The sequence below is a fragment of the Pyrus communis genome, chromosome 4, assembly GCF_041283825.1.
Source record: "Pyrus communis isolate YQ-2024b chromosome 4, ASM4128382v1, whole genome shotgun sequence".
NCBI classification, from domain to species: Eukaryota; Viridiplantae; Streptophyta; class Magnoliopsida; order Rosales; family Rosaceae; genus Pyrus; species Pyrus communis.
This window is the reverse complement of record NC_142568.1, coordinates 24324839-24343675: the sequence shown is the minus strand read 5'-3', so window position 1 is coordinate 24343675 and position 18837 is coordinate 24324839. Positions and strand designations below refer to the sequence as shown.

General features: G+C 35.5%; 3 protein-coding genes across 6 annotated transcripts; 1 reads left to right on the top strand and 2 right to left on the bottom strand.

Moving 5' to 3' along the window:
- LOC137721860 (auxin efflux carrier component 5-like) lies at positions 1-2703 on the bottom strand. Its single transcript, XM_068460886.2, has 5 exons — positions 1894-2703; positions 1670-1755; positions 1402-1559; positions 479-555; positions 1-316 (listed from the first exon to the last, which is right to left on the bottom strand). Exons 1-5 carry the CDS (start codon positions 2577-2579, stop codon positions 244-246), a joined length of 1080 nt encoding a protein of 359 aa, XP_068316987.1. The 5' UTR covers positions 2580-2703; the 3' UTR covers positions 1-243.
- An 8901-nt stretch (positions 2704-11604) lies between these two features.
- Positions 11605-15556, top strand: LOC137722886 (protein TRIGALACTOSYLDIACYLGLYCEROL 3, chloroplastic). Of its 4 annotated transcripts, none has more exons than XR_015961938.1 (10): positions 11605-12171; positions 12667-12795; positions 13440-13535; positions 13661-13738; positions 13848-13909; positions 14016-14091; positions 14383-14490; positions 14698-14873; positions 14948-15058; positions 15138-15556. XR_015961938.1 is itself a non-coding variant. In XM_068461999.2 (10 exons), the coding sequence occupies exons 1-10, from the start codon at positions 11965-11967 to the stop codon at positions 15174-15176; spliced, it is 1056 nt and encodes a 351-aa protein (XP_068318100.2). In that variant the 5' UTR covers positions 11605-11964; the 3' UTR covers positions 15177-15556. The 4 variants fall into 4 exon arrangements, 2 of the variants coding, with proteins under 2 accessions (XP_068318100.2, XP_068318099.2); XM_068461999.2 differs by having other exon boundaries at positions 14974-15058; XM_068461998.2 differs by having other exon boundaries at positions 12652-12795; positions 14974-15058.
- Positions 15557-15609: 53 nt separating this feature from the next.
- Positions 15610-18294, bottom strand: LOC137722885 (receptor-like protein CLAVATA2). Its single transcript, XM_068461997.2, has one exon. The coding sequence runs from the start codon at positions 17884-17886 to the stop codon at positions 15694-15696; it is 2193 nt and encodes a 730-aa protein (XP_068318098.2). The 5' UTR covers positions 17887-18294; the 3' UTR covers positions 15610-15693.
- Positions 18295-18837: the final 543 nt, after the last annotated feature.

Below are 18837 nucleotides of genomic sequence, written 5' to 3'. Positions count from 1 at the left end.
TTAAAACCTCTTTAAATTAGGATGCATGATAATGTTAATTATTAGATTACAAGTTTTGGCAATTTTAAGACTAATTTAATGTTAGTCCCAACAGTTTTAGACCATGATATGGAAAATCAAATTAAAGCAAAAAAAACTAAAACAAAAAACAAAGGAGAGAGGAGCAGCAAGGCAGCAATCCTTTCCCCTCTATAAATTCATTGAAACGTATATCTATATCTATATAGCTGAGAGAGATGGTCGTCAATGCACAAATCCTAGAACTGCATAGTAAGCGATCAACACTGGAAGGGAGACCAACATGCCAAATATTACCCTGCATGCAACACAAAATATAAAAGTTAGAAGAATATCTATAAAATTGAAATTTATTTGAAATATTATTGCTGCGAATTATCCAAGTAATCTCGTTGATATTTTTCATATTTAAAGTATGCATAAATTTGAGATTTGTAAATATAAAGAGGTGCATGCGTACGCTGTACTGAGCACTTCTGCATGGAGTCCATACTCTTTGGCATATATGAAGGACGTAATGGACTGTGGCACTGCTGCCTGCAATATTGTATATAAATGATGATAAGTCATCTAATCGAACATTTATCATTTGATCCAAAAATAATAATTGAAAACATTTATCATCTGAAAAATAAAATTATCACGTAGAAAAAGAGAATGTTTTTTATGAATGCCGCAAACACAAGTAATGTGAAACACTATTATCGAAGTGTAACATTTACCATCTGAAAGATAAAGTCATCATGCAAAAATATGTATTGTTGCTTGCGCAAATTGTTAAAGGGAGATATGCGGACATTCTTATTTCAAAATTCATTTAAAGTTTAAAATTAGTGAGCTAACCTTCAGTGCGGTACTAATTAATTTGAATTTGTTTAATTTGTATGTAGTTTGGCCACAAAAAGTTAATACCATTCGTGAAAAGAACCATGTGGTGTTGTCCAATCTGTTTTAGAGAAGGAATATTATAGGAAATGAAAACACACAAAATTTTTCTCCTCATATGTACACATTTATATTTAATCTTATTTGTTATTTGCGTTTGATTAATTCAATCTGATGGTTAAAATTAAAAATGATGTATGGAAAAAGAAAATATATGGTTAACATTTCCCAACACAATTCCTTAAAACGGAAGTTCATTTTTCTCAAAATTTGTTATGTAAGTAAAAAAGAATATTAGGGTAGGGTGTTAGCGGAGAAGAAATGGGCCACTTAATTTGCTGGGCAGCTCATTGGAACAACCTCTATGTTATTCCACGTACGATATATATATGACGTGCAACCACTATTAAATATACATATATACTCTAATTTTATAGGCCATGCATGCTTGATTCATCATTTAACTTTCTAAGATATATAAATTGGCAAGTAAACTACCTGAATGATAGCAACACGTAAAACATCACCATGCAGACCCACCGCAATAGAGCCAATCGCCATGGCTGCCGGTCCTGCAATAAACCTCAGAACCATCCCAATTATTGTTAGGCTCGTCCCACAGGCTACAAATTTTTCCTGCAGTGCCATGAAGATACCTGCACGTTGCATACATGATATATAGTTAAAACGTTACCGTACAGATATATTCATTAGCATTAGCATTAATTAGCATATATATATATGTGATTAATTAGTGATCACTCACCCATGCTAAACATAGCAGTGCCTGTACCAGCTTTTGACATGATTAAAACAGATCCTTCCATGATGCTTGGCAACTCAATATGCCACCTGCAGCACCCATAAATTTATTAATTAATTTACAGAGACATATATGAAAAAACGTAAGATATTTAGTTGATCAATACTCAAATATAATTAATAAATCTTTTCTTGCATATTATATAGATATATGCATATATTCAGTACCTGCTTGCTATCAAAGCCCAAGCAATACCAATAAAAACTGCATAGGAGTTGGGATTCATCCCAAGTTTCACCCACACAGCCTTCATCAAATACCAAAAGGAAGGCCTAGTACTTATTGTTATCTCCTCCATGGCTTCTACATCATTCCCTTGTGGATCAACCGATTGAACTCGAGGGCCGACATTAGTACGACTTGAAACTATGTCTATCGACCCCGTACGTCGAAATTCCAAGACGAACAAAAGAATGGTGAGCCATACGATGGCCTGCACGACCGATGCTTGAACAACAAGATCAACGGATGACGAACCATACATGGCTTTAATCAAGGGCACACCAACCACTAGGGAATTAGTTAACGTGCACAAAGAGAAGCTTGTGATGGACCAACTGTAGCTTCCTTTGCTGCTGCACTTGGCCCAAAGTGCTAGCACCACCACGATTATGAGCTTGGAGATGAAGTCGGCGCCGATGAAGCGGTAGTTCCATTTGTAAGGATCCACATGTGCAGTGAAGTCGAACGTGAAGAGTGGGAGAGTAAAGAAACAAACGAAGCGGTTGATCGCGCCACACTGCTCGGTAGTAAATATGTGCCACCACCTTACTGAGCCGTACCCTAAAATTAGGGCAACATAGAGTGGAACGGTGGCCACCACAACCTTGTAAACATCTTCCCACCCAATCATCTTAGTGTGTTAATAAAATATATTTGGGCAACCTAGCACAATAGATTGTAGCACTACTGGCAAGAATGGAAGAAATGAAGAATATGATGTACTGCTACTGTGAATGGTTAATTAGCTTGACAATATTCATGAACTTGATTGTACTTATATATATATGCATGCAGGGGAAAGCCAACTTTGTTCTTTTTTTTTTTTTCTTTTTTATTCCTTTTATCTTTTAAGAGAGAGATTGATGATATTGCAAAGATGACGTAACAAGCACTGTAATTAAGCTAATGACAAATAAATTAAACAATGTTGTAATCAGTAACGGATTCAAGATTTTATCATTGGATGATCGCAATATTAAAGCTAAAAAAGAAAAAAATAATAACATTGAAACATTATTCATAATCTTTGTACAACAACAATTCGACGTAATCCTTTTCCATCACTTTTTTGCAAGATTACTAGTCTCTTGCAATTGAAAAAAGTCATTTCTCAATATGTATAAAATATATATATCAAGTTGATCTTGAAGTGTGATGTGTACGTGAAGACCGGGGAAGAGAATGGTGCTGTGCTGATGAGTACGTGAAGACCGGGGAAGAGACCGGGGAAGAGAATGGTGCTGTGCTGATAAGGACGTGAAGACCGGGGAAGAGAATGGTGCTGTGCTGTTGACGGCGGCCTTCGGTTGGGTGGGGCGGGAATTTGGGGGTTAATTTGGGTGGGGTAGACATTCTATGAAAGTCGAGCCCTTTTGCCTTTTTTTTTTTTAATTAAAAAATGGCGAGGTTATCAGCCTCCGCGCGGCCTAGGGTGGTTTTCTCAACAATACATCGATGCTTACCGTTTTCTTATTTTGCCCTATTTTTTATAGACACTATTGACAAAAAGGAAGGGTAAAATAGTAATTTTATACCTTTTTGACAAAATAACAATCATATCCTTTTTTTTTCTTTGTTACCTTTTTTTTTTAGATAATGACAATCATATTTTTCTATTTTTACCCTCATTTTTTATACACAATATTTACATAAGAAGGACAAAACAGTAATTATATAATATTAAAAAAATATGCACTTATTAAGAGAAATTGTTCACACACACACACAAAATGTGTGCTCTCTGCTAATACTGTTATTAAGAAAACCCTCATTTTCAACTTTTTTCCCTTTTTTTTTTTTTTTCTATTTTGCCCTAACTTTTGATACACACTATTGACAAAAAGGAGGACAAAACAATAATTATTTAATATTAAAAAAATGCATTTATTAAGATAAATTGTTTACACATACACACACAAAATGTATGCTATCTGCTAGTAAATTTATAAGCTTTTCTATATAATACATGGTCCCCTTAAAGTCATGTTATAACAACAAGGGTTTTGTCTTATTTGTAGAAAATATTATTGCCTTCCTATGACCAGCTTAGTCAAGTCTACTAGAATTTAATGGAGATATCAAATTATAACTGTCAAATGTTAATTTGATGGCTAATATGACAATGTTAGATTTTGTCTTTTCCAACCAATATTTTTTTTTTGTTATAAACGATATTTGTATAACCAATTTTAAAATGAAATCAATTAAAATAAAATTTCAAAATCTATAATTAGTGCATTAATAAGACCTACACAATAAAATAATTAAAAATTATTTGACATCACCTTTCTCATACCATCTCCAAAGGAGATGTCAAATCCAAAGTGAAACGTCATGTAAGCAAATTTGAAGGCAGGATCAAGTTCCAACCGATATGTCAATCCTATGTGAATAGACATATGAGTTTTCATATGTCAAATTTGATATATGAGAAAAGGTGATATCAAATAATTTAAAATTATTTTATTGTGTGGGTCCTATGAATGCACAAATTATAGATCTTGAAAATTTATTTTAATTGATTTCTTTTTAAAATGGGTCCTACAAATATCATTTATAACAAAAAAACATATGGATTGGAAAAAAAGAAAATCTAACATTGCCACTTCAGCCATCAAATTAACATTTAACTTTTATTTTTTGACATCTTCTTTAGAGATGCTCTCATATGTCAAATTTGACATATAAAAACTCATATGTGAATCCATAGGATTGACATATTGGTTGGAGTTTGCTAATACCTTCAAATTTGATTACGTGACATTACACTTAGAATTTGACATTTCCTTTGGAGATGGTCTTAGCATGCCTTTTGAAAAGAAATTAGTCGTCTTCTTCTCTCCTTTTGGTTTGCACAAAGCTAGAACATTGTGCAGCTGGTGCTCTTCTCCTCCATCACGACTTGGGTGGTCCTCAAAAGTTTTCGCAGCCAACTATCCAAGCTTCTGAGCAAGGTTTTTAAAGACGTTAGACATTGGTCGGGGGGCGGGTTGGGACCTAACGCCTACACAATTAGGTGGGAGCCTAGGTGAACTAGGCGGATTTAAATAGATTTATTATATGTTGTATAAATACGTGCCTATTTATACTTAAAAACACACATAATTGTATTAGGATACCTAATTCTAATAAAATGACATATAAATTATAAAGTATTAGACCATATTGAAAACATGGTGAAGAAACAGATAATGATGTTCATTCAATTATTCAACAAGTTTATTATATTTTATTGAAAAATTAAAATGCAAAATGAAAGTTATTGATTTTCTGTTTAAGAGTCAGAACTCATATGTGGATTTAGGTGGGCTAGGCGGATGCCTAGACGGGCTAGATAGACGTCTAAGTGAGTCTAAGCGACTTTCTTAATTTTTAAACGTCTAAAAACTGATCAAGATGATGACCGACGCTGGATGAGAATTTTTTAAAACAGTGCTTCCGAGTGATCTAGGAACCAACCAGGTCCCCTAATTGATGTGCCCCTAATTTTACATCATTATTTGAGAAAAGAAAATGAGAGACATTTGATTTTGACTTTGACGAACATTCTTATAAATTGTGGCAGGCCTTTTAGCATATCGTATACGCTGATATTGGGCCGGGGTAAGCTTTGTAGCATATTATGTACGCTAGAGAGAGGAACGTGGGGTATGCTCTAAATTATTAATCGAGTATTGATCTCAATATAAATATAATACGTCATTGTCATTTATGTGAGTCGAGTTTGAAACTTCTTATTTTAAAGTGAAGATAAATATTATTAGACCGTATTAGCAATTGGTAAGGAAAAACCTTTCTTAGAGCAACTGTTAAATTAGCTCTAGCTATGGATAATACTTCTCTTATCCTAAAAGATCAATAAACTTCTTCCCATTCAACGTGACATTATTTAATTACCGTATAAATGTTATGATAGAAATAATTTATTCTCTTTATCATCAGCATCTAAATATCATTTTAGAAAAATTCATTCGATTTGAAGATTATTTAGTCAATCGTATGAACTAAATTGACAGTTTATAGTGAGGATGTTACTTGTTACCATAACTATCGATTTGTTCGACACATATGGATTTCAAAACGATCTCTAAATTAAAGGAATTTTTCAAGAAATGATATTAAATGATGATAAAGAAAATGAATAATTCAAATTATGTCGATGCTTGAACCATAAAATAATCGTACACAGAGAAAAATGAGAACTTTCCTTCTTTTTGAGAATGAAGAAAGTATTAATTAATAGTTATGTTATGTGGAATGCCATACGAAATGGGTTATGTTGGGTGTATATGATTCCATACATGCGGTGGATTCTTCATTCTTGGAGATATAGTGACATTAGTTTTCTTGCAAGAGTGAGTGCCTGAAATTGTAAAGTTGCTATCACCAATGAGTTATACATGGTCGGCAATTTTTTTCTTTCTATATCGAATAAGGAACGAGGTCCAGCAATAATTCCACCCACCTTTGCAAATTGGGTTTTCTAAATTTATTAAATAGATTAATGTTCTTACTAATGTTACTTCATGCTAGCCTGCTTGTAGAATTCAGAAACCGATTTGTGTGCACATTGTTTTAGGCGACGACGGTATACTACAATTTGCACCTTGTAATGTCATATAAAGTCCAATAGATAAATAGATGCCAGCTATGATTATTATCTGAGAATTCGATCGAACCAGATGATTATTTTTGCGACAGTGGTCCATTATATGCCCTCGATCAGCATATGGAATAAGTTCTGTGTATTTTCCAAAGTATTAAAACATGTCTGGCATAAACTCGATCATCTGTTTTTTCCCCAATAGCTTAGCAAATTAATTAGTGAAATCCACTAATTGATTAGAGCGCAGGCCTGACTTAATCAAGTTGGATAGGATCATCGAACCATATGCTTCCCTTCTACATCAAGTTCGGATTCCCTTCCTTATCCATGCATCAATATTCATGGTCGATAGTTATAGCCAACTTTACGTTTGATATGTGTGTACGAATGCAAACACCACTGACTACACATATATTCTCTGCTTCCTCCGGGGTTTTGATGGGACATGTAATAATATGCTCATCTGGGCAAGCATTGATTTCTAATGGTGGAGCTACTTGGCTGAGTTGTAGGGTTTCTGCCTTTTCTATTGGATGGTAGGATACTTGCTACTATCATTTCGACATTTTGCTGTTTGTCTTGTACATAAATATATATAGGGTTAATACCATAAAAACTCAAGAGAAAAGTATGGTCCGCAGAAATTAAGCAAATGGTTTAATTTCTACCTTTTGGGTTCTCTGTTGTTTTTCTATCCATTGGTCTTTGATCATTCATTTCTTTGATCTCACAACCGCAAATGCAACATCGCCTTGCTTCTAGAAGAAGTGCACAAGTTGTCTTTGTCAATTGTAAGGGCTTCCATAATAGAACACATTTACTTTCAAAAACCACCCACTAATTACTAAGTCAATAGAATGTCTACTTAGTGATTTGCTTTGTCATCGTATATTCATATAAGTATGTTTCTCCGGTTTCCTGGCAGCTGCAGCAGGTCATTTCTCATTTAGGGTCTCTACTGTTTAAGCTTATGTGGAGAATCTGTTTTTGGGTTAAAATCATTTTATGCCTTTTTATTTATGTACCATTTCTAATTGTTGCAGGGAAGAACCTTTACTTATGCTTTGTTTGCATAAGTGACGTCTTCTTTTTGTATGCTTCAATCCTTTCTAGGGCTAGTACGATGTAATTTTACCATCTAGACTTTATTTTATGAATGTTCTCCACCTTTTTGACAAAAAAAAAAAAATACAGAGTTAATATAAAAATTAAGAGTTAATGCAGTACAATGCACCAAACTTATCTAAACTAACTAAGAGAGCAAATTTTTGGTTTATTTGGAACATGGTCACATGACACTATTTCACTCAAATTGTAACACTACTTGGATATATATTTTTTTTAAGTATAAAGCAAAAGTAGAATATATCAACCATATCGTCTACCATTGTTATTACATGTAAAATGAGACACAACGCGACTTGTGTTTCTAATACCCACATAAATTTCTCATAAGAAAAGAATTTAAACTTGAATGCCAAAAAAAAAAAAAACACACTGCTCTAAATAATTTGACTAAGTAAGCTAAAGTCTGCATTATAAGTGTTTAAAAAAGAGGGGCTAGCTTTAGTTGTTTGCCATCGCATTTAAGGCACAGAATATCAAGTGCGCATGCACCTTTGACCTAAGCATATGTAGATGTTAACAAATCAGGGTGAAACGTAACATCACGAGGTGACTTCGATTCTTTTATGCTCACTCCTCGGTGAAAAAATATTATTCATATACATAACCCTAACGTGATATAAGATATGAACAATCGATCACCACACGTTTAAGGAGCTTCATGTTTTTGTTCAAGCAGTAATTGCATGAAATATCTTTATATATAAGGACCGGTGGGTGGACCATGGGTGACATTTATATATTCCCAAGTTCAAATCAACCAAAAACCAAATACAGCAACCAAAAAAAAAAAAAATGAAAAAAAATTAAAGCTTCACCATAAAACTAATTGATTATATGAGAAGTAACTCAATTTTTTATAAGGTTTTGCATAATTTGGTCCCTCGCCAAATTGGACCTTTGTTCTCACATTCTTACACAGCCCCTCACGTATTTTGAAAATTAATACATGACCAACACATATTGGTTAGCAAAACCAGTCCACTCAAGAAGGATAATAATTAAACCAAACCATCTATTACATGGAGCTACATATGCACCCACAATTTTTTTATTTTATTTCATATACATGCATGCATTGCTAGCCACTTCAGCAACATGTGGACTAAAATTGATTCTTTTATAACAGGGTAAATTATAAAAGTGATCAAATGATAAAGTTAATAATTTAACACTGCGCTGATTAACTACTTATATAGATTCATTCCGTAACATTTCTTATAATATGAATCAATCATTTTTTTTCAAAGTATCATTGAAGGGTCGACGTTTTTGTTAAAGTTTGAATCAAATCAGAAATTATTTAGTTGTTTAATCGTAAAATGATAAACAGATGAACACAATCTTGTCGATAAATAATAAAATAATAACAATAATAAATAAAAGTTAAAAGACTTGAGATTTAAGTGAATTTTATTAGAATAATTTTTGAATGATGGCTAAAACTTAAAAATAAACAATTTGAATCATGAAACTACATTGTTAAATAAAAATATAGACGAATAATTAACGATGTATTTAGTTATTAACTAATTATCGCTTCAGCACTGTGAATGCATATTGTTCTCACATTCCCCGCTGTCTGCGCATGCTTATTTCTCTAGTCTTGTTCTAGCTCCTTTTTTTTTCTGTTCTCTCCAAAAATTTCTTTTGAATTAAATATTAAGGACAAAATGAAGTGCATGCAGTGCACGAATGGAACACTAGTCCAAGGAACAAATGCCAAAAACATCTGTGTGGTTCTTAACACGACAAGTGGCAGCCTCTGTGAAATGAGATACGAAATGTAGAAGAATATAATCTATAATATTTATATTTACAACCATGCATCGAGAATTTATGCACATTTTTATATATTTAGTAACATGTATGTGTGCTTTTGTTGTAAATTTTAATATTGATGTTCTATGACTGGCTAGTGTTTGGTTGATTGGAAAAAGAACAGGTTAGCCATCAGAACAAACACACGAGGCAGTCTTGATGAAGATGCATGGAACTTGGCATATTATAACTTTTTTTTCTTAAGAGAATTAGGCATCTAATCTCTTCACCTAGCTATTATTATAGCTGAATAGCATATCTGAATCTTGCTACGTTGCTCTGTTATATGCCCTAAGAAAAAAATCTCAATAAGCTCTTATTTGATCACATGATCTATACTTTGTATATCGTGAACTATTTCTCTAATACATAGACCAGAAGCATAAATACAAGTAGGTTTTTCGTTTTTATTTAAAGAAATCTACTACACAAAATGATGCAAAAATGTAATCTTCCTAGATTGGTCGTGATAAAATGGGAGCTTCGAATTGCAAGATTGGTCAGGTTCATCCTTCTTGGTAATTAAGTTTGGTGATTGTATGCCTAATAATTTTGGGTTAATTTGGGTTGGTTTTTCAAGCTTAAAACATGAACGTGGAGGTTTTTGACCCCACATCAACAGATTTTGGGGGTACGCGAGGATCTAACTGCGAGTGGTTTAACGATGAATTACATATTAAAAATGCATATTTAAATTACGTATCATAATAAGAGTCATTAAATTGTTTTGATCCAATGAGATCTAACAACTCTTTTTGTATTTGATGTGCAGTAGAAAAAAAAAGAACTGCTTAAAAGATTATCTTAAAAGTGAGATTCTCTATAAACTCTAGCATAAAAGTTATGGTTAAAGTATGAAGTAACTAAAAATCTACCGAGAGTCTTAGCATTTATCCTAAAAAAACTCAGTGGTTTGACTTTCTCTTGCTTTTTATGGGCTCACTCCTCAAATTGAAACATACAAATTGGGTTTGGTAGTAGCCCAGTTTTCGATGATTATATATAAAGTAGAAGTCCACATTTTGGGTTTGGTCTCATGGCCCAATAAAAATTTGATTGTCGTAAATTAAAAAAATCTATTTATACAAAATGAAATGAATACGTTTATTAAGTAATACTGCCATTTGTTTTTTTTGTCAAACATTTGTTTATTGAAACTACTCATTTACACAGAAAAAAATTTCCTAGCTCACGTCTGTAAATGTAATGTGATTTGTTAACTTTTGAAGTGGCTTAGTGGTTGGTTGGGGGAATTTCAGGTTTATTTTCTACATGGTACGTCTTGAATTTGACTCTTAGTGCTATCTGAATCTCACGATGGTGGTAAAAAAAAGCTGAAATGTCCTTGTGAGTTTTTCCGATCCTAGTGTCGAAACCACCAGCTAGTTCCCTTTTATTTTAAAAGAATAAATATAATCTACCTCAGCACCACACTCCTTTAATCTCAAATTATGATACAATAAAACACTTATTTGCATTCAAGCAAACATAATCTGTTTTCGTGGAACATGAAAGAAAAATGTTTTTTTCGGTGAAATCTGAAAACAATGTAAAATATAATGATGAAGTCTACCGTTGACAGCTTTTAGTGATTGGTGCTATGTCACTATGATTGAATCGAAATTCCGAAAAAATTTATGTGATTATGTCATGTTATTGTGTCCCAACCGCTAACCCCAAAACAAGATTTTTAATTAGATGTTGATACTATGGTCCCATTACCATTAACAAATCGGCCACAATATAATCTACCTACATCATTTCACAAAATCGAATAATAATTAATAAAAAAAAATAGTTTATATGAAACAATTTTACGTCATCTAAAACATTATTATACTAAAACAATGATACGAATGTTTTTATTTATTTAAACGGATTGTCACGATCACAGAGAATAATAATAGGGAGTTTTAACGAAAAGTCCATGATGCTGTTCACTTTAACGAAAAACCACATGTTTACACTAAAAAGTCAATCATGTTACTATTCACCTTACCTTTTATTTTATCCTTATCATTAAAACTTAAAATTTTCAAACCATTTTCGTTAAGTTTCATATAATAATATGAACTAATATATACCTTGCTCTCTCTGTAAACCCAAGCAAGGCATGAGAAAATCCCCAACAAAAGTCACGTGCTTTCATAAAAAGCCGACCTCTTTCCCATCACCCGCGTAGCCGCCACAACAGCTATTCCACAATCGCGGCAATTCCTCCCGGCATATTGCATTCAATTGGTTTCTCTTCTGGGCGTTTTGACCCAAAAACTGATCTGGGTCGCCTTCAAATTCATCAATTTTCCACTATTTACAACCCGAATTGCTTCCAGAACCGGTCTTCGTCCTATAATCTGATCTGGGTCGTCTTCAAAATCACAAATTTCCAACACCAACGGCCTCAATTGCTTTAAAAATTTGATTGTTTGGCCGATAATTGAATATCGTTCTGCGAACCAGAACCATGGTTTCTGTGTCGAATTCAGTGTTGTTTCCTCTGGCGACATCCAACGGCTTCACATCCGATGGTTTTTCTCGGTCCGTTAGATTTGCAAGGACGATCAATTGTAGCAGTGACAAGCAAAAGGGAGAGCAAAGAAACGTTTTGTGTGCTTGTATGGAGCCTCCCCCCAAACTGCGGAGCGATGAATCCTTTGCAGCTAAATTCGAGGTAAGTCTCAGACAACCTTTGAAGAAGTCATGTTTTTGTCTTTGAATAACTCATGTTTTTTCTTAATCCATTTACTAAAGCAACCATTTTGTAGGCTTACTTGGCTTCTATTGACACCTACATTGTATTGTTATTTGACAAATCTTTGTGTTGTGGTTTTGTCTACCGATTTGATATTTCTGATCGTTTTTCGTAGTTTTCATTTATCTTATGTAATGTGCTACTTTACTATTGAGATATGGTATTAGCTTTATTGCTTACTGTTAGGAAAATGCCGGTCGTTTCTGACCTGGTGGCTTTGTAAACCCCGCATTTCCACTTGGTCCTGGATTCGACAGGCATTGACAAGTTGCAATTCGGAAAACTTGCATTGTGTTTTTATCACTGTGTTGGATTCCATTGGACACATGAAATGTGTAATTTGATGTTTGCAGTAGCGGAAATTAATTCAGATCAATAAATGGTAGCTGTGGCTGACAGGGTCTTTCTGATCAGGATTCATTTAAATCAGAGGATTTGAGTACAGTTTGGGAGCCCAAGGATGACTCTGATGTTCTAATCGAGTGTAGAGACGTCTACAAATCGTTTGGTGAGAAGCATATATTGAGAGGTGTGAGCTTCAAGGTGAATCTAATTCATATTATATAAGTCTTTTCAGTTGTTTTAAGAATTTATATGTATTGGTCCTATGTGGAGGTAGCATATGTGTGAACTTTGCCATTGTCCTGTGACTGATAGTTCCTGATCAAGCGTTTCAAAAGTTAACTTCTTTAGCTTGAACCTTTGTCTTTTGAAGACTAGTGATTTACTTTAGAAAAGGAATTCGCTGCTTTCTTTACCCCGGGAACTAAATATGTTCCGAAAAGAAGGAAGACTAGTGATTTACTTTAGAAAAGGAATTCGCTGCTTTCTTTACCCCGGGAACTAAATATGTTCCGAAAAGAAGAGGAGTCAAGTCTCTATTTGGCTTATCACAGTAGATTGTTATCCAGTTTGGGTTTTTCTTCAATTCAGTAGTCTGCGAAAGCGTTGCGATGGGATTTCTAGAACGAAAGAAACAAGAATGGTACTCTTTTTTAAGGATGGGAATGGTGTTGTTTAGGACTGTTTTCTTCTTTCTTAACCCGTGTATTTTTTCTATAATATTTTTCTTTAACATAGAATGTGCTACTGGTCTTCCTTTCACTACTTTGTGCTTTCCTGTATTTTCAATATAATTTCTGTGTCTAATAAAAGAAATTATTGGTCATTCGTGGATTCATTTATAGATTAGGCATGGCGAAGCTGTTGGAATAATTGGGCCTTCTGGCACGGGAAAATCTACAGTTCTGAAGATTATGGCAGGGCTTCTTGCTCCTGACAAGGTTGATAGTTAAGCTGGTTTTCATATTATGCCCTTTGTTGCATTAACTTGTGTTTAGATTTTAATGAGCTTCCATGAGTTAGTTATTGTTCTCTTATATAGATTTGTCCTTTGTGTAACGTGCAGGGAGAGGTGTACATTCGAGGTCGAAAGAGAGTTGGTTTGATCAGCGATGATGAGATATCTGGTCTTCGGATTGGATTGGTAAACTTCACTGTTATGCTAGGGTTGTCTATTTTATTTTTCTTTTCAGTTCACTTATATCCAAACAAAAAATATATATCTTTTAATGCATTTATCTACTATGTAACAGGTGTTTCAGAGCGCTGCACTATTTGATTCTTTGACTGTTCGTGAAAATGTTGGTTTCCTTCTGTAAGTCAGCTTTAAATTCTTTGTGCATTCTTTTGCACTGTTAGGAGTGATAGTGTAGGTTTCAATAGAAAATGCCGAAGTATAATTCATGTTGTTAATTGATTAGGTATGAAAATTCGAGCATGCCCGAGGATCAAATTTCAAAGCTTGTGACTGAGAGCTTGGCCGCAGTCGGGTTAAAGGTATATGCTTAAAATGTCAATCTATTAGTCTGCAAAACCTTCCTCAACTTAACCCCCCACCCTCGGCAACACCACATGTGGTTTTTTTTACTAGGATAATTTCTGAGCATCTTCTCACCCTCGCCATCAACTGTCTTCTAATGATCTTGTTAGTATGGGATGTAATGTTTTGATATCACTGCTCGGCGTGCTTGCCAACTAACCCCACCACCACTTCCAAGAAAAAAAAAATAGAAAAGAGTCAACTCTTACTTTTAAGTTTGTTTGAATCAATCTCGGTTGTTTGTTTAGGGAGTTGAGGATCGATTACCTTCGGAGCTATCTGGTGGAATGAAGAAACGAGTTGCTCTGGCTCGATCCATAATTTATGATACCACAAAGGAGGCGATAGAGCCAGAGGTATTTTGAGAAGATGACAGCTTTGTTGTGTTCTTTATTTAATTTGTTTCCTTAGATAATGTTTGCATAACTGTAGAATGTTTCGCGAGTCGTGATTCCCATTGCATTCCTTCAGAGTCACACGTATCATTAGTATCATCCGAGTTTAGTATGTAGTTGTGTACTGTGTTCTCACGAGTCCTGACAGTCTTTGACGCCCTTCAACAGGTGCTCTTATATGATGAGCCAACAGCTGGACTTGATCCTATTGCTTCTACTGTGGTAGAAGACCTCATCCGCTCTGTCCATACAAAAGGTCGCGATGCAATCAAGAAACCTGGGCAGATCGCATCTTATGTTGTTGTTACTCACCAACATAGTACCATCGGACGAGCTGTTGACAGGTTACGTGCCTCATCCAAATTGTCGTGTTATTATTGAACTGTTGCGTTGATTGTTTAATACGTGTTTTAAACAGAGTATATACAAATTCAACATGTATAGGCTGTTGTTTCTCTACGAGGGCAAGATAGTGTGGCAAGGAATGACTCATGAATTCACAACCTCAACAAATCCAATCGTTCAACAGGTAACGACAATTTTGGTACTGCAATGAATCATGATCCTAAGACCGAGTACTTACCTTTTTCTGTGGGTGTTGTTTTCAGTTTGCTTCCGGGAGCTTGGACGGCCCGATTAAATATTAGAACTCGTTCTCGGTGTGCATATTACACGTCGCGTAGCCCTTGAGGAGAATGCTGGGAAATGGATCAGATGGGTGCTCTGCCTCCTTTCTTATACTTCTTTGCAGTGGATTGGAGCTCCTGCCAACAATTCTCAGTGGCCAACAAAAATCACATGCCAACGAATCTTTAGGCGTGCATCTGAGTTAAGAGAGCCAACTTCTGAATTGGGCATGGCAAAAAGATGTCGCGATTGGGCGGGGATGTTTTGCTCGTTCTTATTTACGACGAATAACTTTCTTACTCTGTTAGTTTCGAATTTTTGAGTTCCGGCACCTGTTTTCGGCCACATTGTTAGAGAAAATGTATTCAAAACTGAGGAATATATAGTTGATGTTATGGCATATTATTATGAGCATTGTGCGTGCCAACAGCTAAGTTCTATGTCAGCAAAACATGGAAGAACAAACTCATCCATTAGAAAGGAGTAATTAAAATTTACAGCTTATTGTTGTCATTGACATCTACACGTAACATTACGCTAAGCTTTTGTCTGGAGAATGTAATTTCGTGCTCGAGCTGAGCAAAAGAGGGCTACTCCTGTAAAGTAGAAACTGAGGAAAGCACTTAGACAGAAAACCCAAACAGAAATCCGCCCCTCAACCTCTTCCCCTTCGAATGCCTTCCCAGGCACCACGGGGATGCTTGCCGGGTCACACCCTCCATCAGAGGACTCCAAACACAAATCTGGATTTCCAGCAAATGCTCCTGGGAACCTCCAATATCCTTGCTGCTTTGTAACAAATCCAGAGAAGCAGTTATATGACAAATTCAGAAGAGTCAGGTCTTGAAGGCTGGAAATGTTTCCGGGAATATGACCTGACAAAGAATTGTGCGATACATCTAAGGCCCTTAAACCCCACATCTTCTCTACATCTGGAACATGACCACGAAGAAAATTACGTGACAAGTTTAGGTATTGCAAACCACGTAATGTGAATAGCCCCCCTGGAATCTCCCCATCTAGCACATTATTAGAGAAATCAATTCCCACCATCGAAGATAGTACATAATTGAAGCTTAATTCAGTGCCAGTAGTGACAACAATCAAAACTTTTGTATCCGCACTGTGTGTTGTAGCAAATGGCTCTCTCTGCATTTTACCAAGCTCTCCATTGTTAAAATTTTTGCTCATGTTAAAGTTGGCATCTGGTATGAAGCCCGAAAATTTGTTTCCTGAGAAATCCATCATTCTGATAGCCGGAAAAGTAAAGAGCCAGCTGGGCAGATTTCCGTTAAATTCATTCTGAGCTAGGGACAGATACCTGAGGTTTGACCATTTGGTGATTGCATCACTCAAGGTTCCGGAGAGATTGTTGAAGCTGAAATCTACAATCTCCAGAGATTTACAGCCTGCTAAAGTAAGCGGGATCTCACCAGATATCTTGTTGTTGCTAATGTCCAGTATCTTCAAGCTGTCCAATGCATCAAGCTCCGGTTGAATTTCACCAGAAAGATTGTTGTTGTTGAGTATCAATGCAAGCAGCTGAAAACATCCGACGATGTTCAATGGAATTGAGCCTGATAGAGAGTTGTGCGAGAGATCAATCACTTGGAGGTAAGTCAGATTTCCAATCCTTGCCGGAATCTCCCCCACAAGAAGATTGTATGACAGAAACAGGGCCTGCAAGCTTTTCAGTTCGGTAATCTTCAATGGGATTTCACCAGAGAAACTGTTGTGAGACAGATCAAGAAGAACAAGCCCGGATTTATCTGTTGTCTCTGCAATCTTGTTCGGAAGAGAGCCAGACAACTCATTGTTACTCAAGTCCAAGACAAGAAGCTTCTCCGAAAACACAAGCCTTGGAGATATCTCATAAGTCAAGTGGTTGAATGAAAGGTTCAGATGATTCAAACCTTGAAGCAAAGCAATACATGTCGGCATTCCTCCCACAACAGAATTGTTAGCCAGATTCAAAACTCTAAGAGACTGAACACAAGCAGAGAAACAAGGCAAAGTACCGGAAAACTGATTCGATCCAAGATTGAGAAAGACCAAAGATTGGTGAAAGTCACTCAAAATACCAGATAAATTATTGTTCCCAAGATCTAAATACTTCAAAGATTTCGAGTAATACACGCTTTCAGGAATCTCCCCATGAAACGAATTAAACCCAATATCTAGTTTCTCCAACTGAGCCGAGAAGTTACCAACCCACCAAGGAATAAGCCCTCCCAAATCGTTGTTACCATTCAAAACAAGTTCTTTCAGCTGCCTAAGCTTCATGAGTGTATCGGGCACAATCCCCTGAAACCTATTGTGATCGAGATGCAGGGTTTTCAGACTGCGCAACGAACCGAAACACAACGGAATTGGGGAAGTAAAGTTGTTTTCAGAAAAAACCAAATGTTCGAGAAATGGAAGTGTGCACAAACTGGGGTGAATTTGGCCAGACAAGTTCATGTTGGTCAAGTTAACCGAAACCACTCTGCCGGTCTGGTTTTCGCAGGTGATTCCGGTCCAGTTGGTACAATTAGAGCCAACCCAGCTGGACAAGCTCTGGCTAGGGTCTTGGACCAATGACCTAAACAGCAAGACTGAGTCTTTGTCTTGTGGGTAAATATCAAAACACTGAGAAAGGTTTGAGCATACAAGCACCAAGAATATCAGTAGCAGTGCACGTAATTTAAGAGGGTTACAGGGGCAAAAACCTGAAACCCATTTGTGCTCCATGGCTTAAAAATAGAGGGTTTTCAGAGGGGTTGAAGAACAGCAGCAGCTGTAAATTAAGGCAATAACAAGGATGAAAAGCTACAGACCATCTTCCCCAATATGGATTGGAAGCAAAATATTGGACAAGCTAAAGACAAAGCTCAGTGGCAGTAGCTATAAATTTTACCTACCGCAGGGGTAAAAGCAGAAAAACTCCATCTTGAAGAGATGGATGAGAAGCAAAATCTTTGGACAATTAGAAAAACAAGAATGCAAAGTGATAACTCATTCGTGTGCAGAGAGAGAGAGAGAGAGAGAGAGAGAGAGAGAGAGAGAGAGGCTTACAGGTGAAAATGGGGCAAAATGCAGTGAGGAAGAACCAAACACGAATATGGAATGTGGAAAAAAGGAGGCCATTAAAGCTTCTTTCCCTTTGCTTTTTTATTTAATTATTTAATTATTTAATTATTTGCTTTTTAAGTGAGAGGGTGAGCCCAGTTGTGTGGGCTGGTAATGGAATGATACACCTGTAAATTGGATCCAATACTACTTTGGGCTCAGTTAACAATATACCAGAGAAAAAAAAAAAAATCAAATTCAATTTAACGGAAATTTTGAGAACTCAGTTTTTGTGTATATCACCTAAATCACTTACTTATTTTCAATGTTTTATAATAGAATACCATTTTGTTGAAAATGAAAATTTCAATGTGACAAACATGAGCGTAACCACATTGTATCCAACATGCTTTCTCAATCCACTCGAGTTTGAATTATCAATTCCACAATTTAAAGTAATTTGAAGTAGCATATTGTTGTCACTATAACTACAACCTGTTGGCACATGCCCACTATCTAAGTAAGAAATTTTAAGCTCGACTAGCATCAATATTTAAATAGGAGCTATCAGGTTCGATTTACAAATAAAACCATTGTAAACCTAATTTGTACGTTTGGCCAGTTCTACTTGTG